The sequence below is a fragment of the Oncorhynchus mykiss genome, chromosome 6 (assembly GCF_013265735.2).
Source record: "Oncorhynchus mykiss isolate Arlee chromosome 6, USDA_OmykA_1.1, whole genome shotgun sequence".
In the NCBI taxonomy this organism is placed as follows: domain Eukaryota; kingdom Metazoa; phylum Chordata; class Actinopteri; order Salmoniformes; family Salmonidae; genus Oncorhynchus; species Oncorhynchus mykiss.
Window position 1 is genome coordinate 74,501,359 of NC_048570.1, and position 8,034 is coordinate 74,509,392.

At 39.8% G+C, this 8,034-nt stretch overlaps 1 protein-coding gene across 1 annotated transcript; it reads left to right on the top strand.

Moving 5' to 3' along the window:
* The first annotated feature begins 3,685 nt into the window (after positions 1-3,685).
* On the top strand, positions 3,686-7,674 carry LOC110526570 (cytochrome P450 1A1-like). Its single transcript, XM_021607648.2, has 7 exons — positions 3,686-3,828; positions 4,363-5,236; positions 5,346-5,472; positions 5,588-5,677; positions 5,871-5,994; positions 6,122-6,208; positions 6,355-7,674. Exons 2-7 carry the CDS (start codon positions 4,397-4,399, stop codon positions 6,653-6,655), a joined length of 1,569 nt encoding a protein of 522 aa, XP_021463323.2. The 5' UTR covers positions 3,686-3,828; positions 4,363-4,396; the 3' UTR covers positions 6,656-7,674.
* Positions 7,675-8,034: the final 360 nt, after the last annotated feature.

Genomic DNA, 8,034 nt, shown 5'->3' on the forward strand with positions numbered 1-8,034 from the left:
TGGAAATCCCTCGTATTGCTGTGCAGAGTCGATATATATTCACTGTCAGTAGGCTATCTGGAATAGGATGTACATTTCCTAAAAGAAGAGAGACTGTAAGGGTAATGATGAACTCATTCAACCTTTCACCCCTGCAGTGCTGACAGAATACTCCCCCACCCCCACACCCCAGCATCCTTAACCAAGGACTGGGGGAGGCGAGGGCTTGGTCAAAACGCTCTCACGCAACTTGGCCAATCTTTAACTCGAGTGCTAACAGGTACACGCACGCGATGGCATTTGACAGTTTTTATCACGACTTGTTTCAAAACAGACTCCGCTCAGACTGGTGTGTTGTGGATGCTGCGGTCTAGAATACTCTATTCTGGGTCTTAATGCATATAACTTACATTTGAGTAAATTCCAATTGGGATATTGATTAACCCAACAGGGATCCGAAGTCAAACACTTTGGATAGCGTACACAAGCAGACAAGACAATATAGTCTCTTATCTCAATCGAATGTTTTATCCTCCATGACACAGTTGATAGGTTGGCTACATTTGTTTCCTATAAGTTAATAAGACGCACACGTCTTCCCATTGTCCTTATATGCACCACCGTTATACTGTTGACAGGTTGAGTGAGATTTATCAAACTGTCAAAGATGAGTCTCTTGATAAAAAGTACTTCGGGGCTGTAAGTTCTCCCGCTTGGGATAGGCTACACCTTTGCACGCTATCGAAATCTGTTGCAATGAGTAGGCCTAAAGGAATGATTGCCAAAGGGTTTATGACTTAATAACTAATGCGTAACAATGTCCTGTTAATTAATTTATGTAACAAGTATTTAAAGCGGAAATGTTGATGTTTGCTAATAATAAAATATAAAAATGAATACCACTGGAAACAGACTAGACACTGATGGTACATTTACTTTTGAAAATATTGTGGGCCCAAAGTGATTAAGCTTGTGTCCTTAAATTAGTTGTGGAAGAGTTCATGTTCAATAGATCATTGAGAATAAATATTTGGATCTGGCCCAAAGTACTGTCATCCTTATACAATGTGCTTTATATAATTGTTTTCATGAATATGTTCCATATACTTTTAATATAACTAGTTCATAACATGATAAGGAGTGGGTGAATTGCCTTTTTTCAATATGGCTTATTAGCCTACTGCCTACCATAGCCTGCAAAATTAGGCCCAATACTCTAACATAAATGGGGAAAAAATAATAATAAAATACATATAAATATTTAGGCCTAAACAAATAAATAAAACAAAAAATACAAATATATTTACCACATCTATAACATTATAAGTAAAATGTGTAGTATGATGAATAGGTATGATAGTGATTATAGGTCTACATCTACATGGTTGTGCTAATGATTATGATGATATATTATGATTAAAAGTTAGGCTGATTGTATTATTGTATTGTTATTACACAATAACACATTTAACATGCTCTACTTCAATTGCAAATACCATTGGTGATCATTCCACAAATCAATGGGTCCTGTATTCCTCTTACCTGACTGGCTTCTTCTGTATAGTCTTTTTTATAACTCCCTCCAACAGGCTAATGAACATCTGAAAAGAGACTCATCCAATTATTCTGATATAAACCTAAAATCTAATCTAAAAATGTTTAAAAAATAAATAAAATGTTTTAAAGTCATATGAACGTGGAATAGCCTACTGAGAATTTCCCTATTGAATTTCCCTATGGTTATGTTTTTATAACAAACTATATGAAATTGTATGTATATCTTTTTTCAATATGGCCCATCACTGATATATCAGAGAAAGCATGCACTCATAGATTTTTTTTTTTACTCCTTAGACGTTTCTTTTTATAATAAAGGCAAGCTTATATATATATATATATATATATATATATATATATATATATATATATATATACAGTTGAAGTCGGAAGTTTACATACACCTTAGCAAAATACATTTAAACTCCTGACATTTAATCCTAGTAAAAATTCCCTGTTTTAGGTCAGTTAGGATCACCACTGTATTTTAAGAATGTGAAATGTCAGAAAAGTAGTAGAGAGAATGATTAATTCAGCTTTTTTTCCTTTCATCACATTCCCAGTGGGTCAGAATTTTACATACACTCAATTAGTATTTGGTAGCATTGCCTTTAAATTGTTTAACTTGGTTCAAACGTTTCGGGTAGCCTTCCACAAGCTTCCCACAATAAGTTGGGTGAATTTTGGCCCATTCCTCCTGACAGAGTTGGTGTAACTGAGTCAGGTTTGTAGGCCTCCTTGCTCGCACATGCTTTTTCAGTTCTGCCCACAAATTTTCTATGGGATTGAGATCAGGGCTTTGTGATGGCCACTCCAATACCTTCACTTGTTGTCCTTAAGCCATTTTGCCACAACTTTGGAAGTATGCTTGGGGTTATTGTCCATTTGGAAGACCCATTTGCGACCAAGCTTTAACTTCCTGACTGATGTCTTGAGATGTTGCTTCAATATATCCACATAATTTTCTTTCCTCATGATGCCATCTATTTTGTGAAGTGCACCAGTCCCTCATGCAGCAAAGCACCCCCACAACATGATGCTGCCACAACCGTGATTCATGTTTAGGATGGTGTTCTTCGGCTTGCAAGCCAAACATAACGATGGTTATTATGGCCAAACAGTTCTATTTTTGTTTCATCAGACCAGAGGACATTTCTCCAAAAAGTATGATCTTTGTCCCCATGTGCAGTTGCAAACCGTAGTCTGGCTTTTTTATGTGGTTTTGGAGCAGTGGCTTCTTCCTTGCTGAGCGACCTTTCAGGTTATGTCGATATAGGACTTGTTTTACTGTGGATATAGATACTTTAATACCTGTTTCCTCCAGCATCTTCACAACGTCCTTTGCTGTTGTTCTGGGATTGATTTGCACTTTTCGCACCAAAGTATGTTCATCTCTAGGAGACAGAACGCGTCTCCTTCCTGAGCGGTATGATGGCTACGTGGTCCCATGGCGTTTATACTTGCATACTATTGTTTGTACAGATGAACTTAGTACATTCAGGCATTTAGAAATTGCTTCCAATGATGAACCAGACTTGTGGAGGTCTACAATTTCTTTTCTGAGGTCTTGGGCTGATTTATTTTGGTTTTCCCATGATGTCAAGCAAAGAGGCACTGAGTTTGAAGGTAGACCTTGAAATACATCCACAGGTACACCTCCAATTGACTCAAATGATGTCAATTAGCCTATCAGAAGCTTCTAAAGCCATGACATAATCTTATGGAATTTTCCAAGCTGTTTAAAAGCACAGTCAATAAAGTGTATGTAAACTTCTGACCCACTGGAATTGTGATACAGTGAATTATAAGTGAAATCATCTGTTTGTAAACAATTTTTGGAAAAATTACTTGTGTCATGCACAAAGTAAATGTCTTAACCGACTTGCCAAAACTATAGTTTGATAACAAGAAATTTGTGGAGAGGTTGAAAAACGAGTTTTATTGACTAAGTGTATGTAAACCTAAGTGTATGTAAACTTCCGACTTCAACTATATATATATATATATATATACACACTACTCATTGATGTTTCCGCTTGATATTTTATTACACCTCTCCTTCAGAGACAGCCGCTGCTGCTGGCAAGCCAAGAGAGGGAGAGAGGTTACGTCACTCAGACATCAGCCAATGGAGCTGAGAAGCGCTCTATAAAAGAAGTTCCCATTCTTACTTTTAAGTACAGAGAAACGGAGTTCTCCTATTGCAAGAGAAAAAGCTTTGTATAAATATAACCTCACCTGCAAACTTCTTCGATCTCCCTGCAAGACGGCTCAATTGGCTCATAACGGAAGGTAATAAAAATGGTAAACATATGTTGGAATAGCAGGTGTCTTTTTGTTGTGAATGAAGTCTCGAAATAACATTTATTAACTAGTTTGCACATAATATTAGTACTGTTTTTTTTCTTATTTTCTTAAATACAATATAACAACCTACAAAATGCATTATACACTGTTATATTGTACCGTTTATTCTTGAGTCTTCTTTTTAGTATAATCTATTCAAAAAAAATGTACGTACGTGTAGGCAATGTAACAGTTAAGGGCTTTAATTTTTTTATACTATACAGCTTTTATGTAGCCTACGTTTAATGGTACAAGACTGGTAGAGTAAGGTGGCTTGCAAAAGCGTGAAAAGTGTGAGTGCACCATGCGTAAAGTACATGGGGCTGTATGCGTAAAGCATGCAGTCAGCATGGCATCACTCGTGCGTAATTCCCCCAATGCAATTTTTTAACAATGTTATCGAGCAATGTTTATTACTCAGCTGGAGTATTTTTCTCGCTCACTATTAATCACTAAAACATGTACCTCTCCTTCTTACAGATTGTGCACAAGCCACTAAAAAAAACATCTAAAAATGGTTCTGATGATACTACCCATTATCGGCTCAGTCTCTGTGTCTGAGGGGCTGGTGGCCATAGTAACACTATGCCTGGTGTACATGCTCATGAAGTACAAGCACACAGAGATCCCAGAGGGACTAAAACGGCTCCCAGGACCAAAGCCCCTTCCCATCATCGGGAATGTGCTGGAGGTGTACAACAACCCTCACCTCAGCCTGACTGCCATGAGCGAGCGCTACGGCTCAGTCTTCCAGATCCAAATAGGGATGCGGCCTGTGGTTGTTCTGAGTGGCAATGAGACAGTCCGCCAGGCTCTTATCAAGCAAGGGGAAGACTTCGCCGGGAGGCCCGATCTATACAGCTTCAAATTCATCAACGACGGCAAGAGCTTGGCCTTCAGCACCGACAAGGCTGGGGTGTGGCGCGCCCGCCGCAAGCTAGCTATGAGCGCCCTCCGCTCTTTCGCCACACTGGAGGGAACGACCCCAGAGTACTCCTGTGCCCTGGAGGAGCACGTCTGCAAGGAGGGAGAATACTTGGTAAAACAGCTGACCTCCGTCATGGATGTCAGTGGCAGCTTTGACCCCTTCCGCCATATTGTCGTATCGGTGGCCAACGTCATCTGTGGAATGTGCTTCGGCCGGCGCTACAGCCATGATGACCAGGAGCTGTTGGGCTTGGTGAACATGAGTGATGAGTTTGGGCAGGTGGTGGGCAGCGGCAACCCTGCAGACTTCATTCCCATCCTTCGTTACCTGCCCAACCGCACCATGAAGAGGTTTATGGATATCAATGACCGTTTCAACAACTTTGTGCAGAAGATTGTCAGTGAGCACTATGAAAGCTATGACAAGGTAAATAATACATTGCATCATGTTTCAAAGATGTTACATGTTTCATTCCATGTTTGAACTATTGCTGTTTGTTGTCTGTGATACTGATTGTCCATTGTTCTGTTTTCAGGACAACATCCGTGACATCACTGACTCCCTCATTGACCACTGTGAGGACAGGAAACTAGATGAGAACGCCAACATCCAGGTTTCTGATGAGAAGATTGTGGGCATTGTCAATGATCTGTTTGGTGCAGGTGAGTTGAGTAAAAATAACGTAACAGTTATGCTGAGTCACTCCATATCATTTGAACAAATGTAAATTTGTAAGATGTTTTAATTATGCAATGCGGCTTCTGTCTCCCTCTCAAGGTTTTGACACCATCAGCACAGCTCTGTCATGGGCTGTTGTGTACCTTGTGGCTTATCCAGAGATCCAGGAAAGACTGCATCAGGAACTGAGTAAGTTGAACCTTGCTGGTTTTAACAGATAGTTCTGTTCTTTAAATTAAATGAGTCATCCACAGAGATCCTATAAATCAATTCTATATGTAATTCTATAGAGTCATGATTCAAAATATTGTGGCTTACTGACCTGTCACTACCCGTCCCATTCTTTTTTGATATCCAATGTTCTCTATTGTCATCCCAACAGAGGAAAAGGTGGGAATGATTCGCACTCCCCGTCTCTCAGACAAAATCAACTTACCTCTGCTGGAAGCCTTCATCCTGGAGATCTTCCGGCACTCTTCCTTCCTGCCGTTCACCATCCCACACTGGTGAGTTGCACTTGCACCTGCTCAAAACACAAATGTACAATATCAGCCAAACAGACATTCACAATATCAGTTACACATTATAGACACATATGGCATGGTCTGACTGGTATTGTCAATATTTTTTTAGCACGATCAAGGACACATCCCTCAATGGCTACTTCATTCCCAAGGACACCTGTGTCTTCATCAACCAGTGGCAGGTCAACCATGACCCGTGAGTAGGATTTTCAAACTAAAACTTCTCAACTCCATTACTATGCAACTACTGTGCAACAACAGTGTTGTTACTGCAGTAATTACAGTGTTACTACACAGGTATAACAAGAACCTAATGTAAATGGTTACCTCTGTGCTCTTCAGGGAGCTGTGGAAGGAGCCTTCTTCATTCAACCCTGACCGTTTCCTGAGTGCTGATGGCACAGAACTCAACAAGCTGGAGGGGGAGAAAGTGCTCGTATTCGGCATGGGCAAGCGCCGCTGCATCGGTGAGGCCATCGGACGCAACGAGGTCTACCTCTTCTTGGCCATCCTGCTCCAAAGGCTGCGCTTCCAGGAGAAACCTGGGCACCCGCTGGACATGACCCCAGAATACGGCCTCACCATGAAGCACAAGCGCTGTCAGCTGAAGGCTAGCATGCGGCCATGGGGGCAGGAGGAGTGAGGGCCATGGTCACATTTATGATTCTCAACATCACTATAACTGATTTATAGTTAGCCCTACATACTTGATGGCATGAGATGAGTTCAGATTTAAATGTCCGAGGGTACATTTTCTCTCTAGGAACGACTGGGCTTGACACCTCTCTTGATTCATTGGAGAATTAACAGTGAGGGAAAACTGAGTCAAATTGTAGACTATTTGAAATCGATAAAATTATAATCTGAAATGGTATGTAGGGGGATTCCAAACAAGTGTTGTATTGGATAAAGGACCTTCACAAACTCATAGAGTTGATTAGTTTCTATGACCTGCATACCACAGGGCCTCCTAGAGTTTGTCAGGTGTTGCTTCAGGAGATATCAGGAGAGACTATAGCTGTTTAGCTGCCTTTTTGTTCTACATCATCGTGTTTTACTGCTCCTCTTGCCTTGATCACAGCTCATATACTGTATCAGATCGCTTTAAAGAGGATACATCTTTAAAACATATACATAAACCCATGATGGGGTTTTAAAGAGCATTGTTTTTTAGTTCTATGTTTGGGTATAATTTTTTGCTAGAGAATTTTTTGAGGCAAAAATGTTACAACCTACATCATAAAGTGCCTGTTCTCGTACTTTTGAGTTATTGTTCAGGTGGTCACAGACAGAGTTGAATGGATGTATCCTCCCAATTCTAAGCTAGATATTTTTATTCCACTGAATAAATCAGTCAAATGTGGACACAACACACTGAAGCTATGTTTGTATCCCACCAACATGTGATTGATTGTTTGTGTACATTTTTAAGCCTAGATGTATTTTGGAAAGTCCTTTTTTGAAATGTGCCTAAAATGTGTATATATTGTGGTGGCTTTGTCAGGATACCAAAATACGTATGTATTACTGACTGTGTTATAAATGTCAACATTTTATAATGTAACGAAGGACTCTTGAAAACTAAAACCCCAACTGTATACACTATGCATTGTGTTGTTGGTAGCTATCTAGGTAGCTACTGAAATAAAAGCTGAAAATCAATGAACTTGTGCTCTCTTTTCTTGAGTGTGTTGGCCTATCTCATTGATAACCCATGCATGCATTCACAAGCTAATATACACAGGCCAATCATTAGGAGAGGACATCGGTATTTGGCTGATCGAAGAGTACATCTGTAACACTACTAGCTAGATAAGATAGGGTTGGATATCATCACTTACCTGTGTACAAGACTTGGACTTCTACTACAAAAACAATCAGCACACAAACTGAGCACGTTTTCATGAGTAAATAAGCTATAAACTTGCCATTGGTGCAATGATTTAAAACAACCTTTGTTGGCATTGTAAATAATGCCTTCACTTTTTATCATAATTGCATTTACCTTAATACACCTTTGCA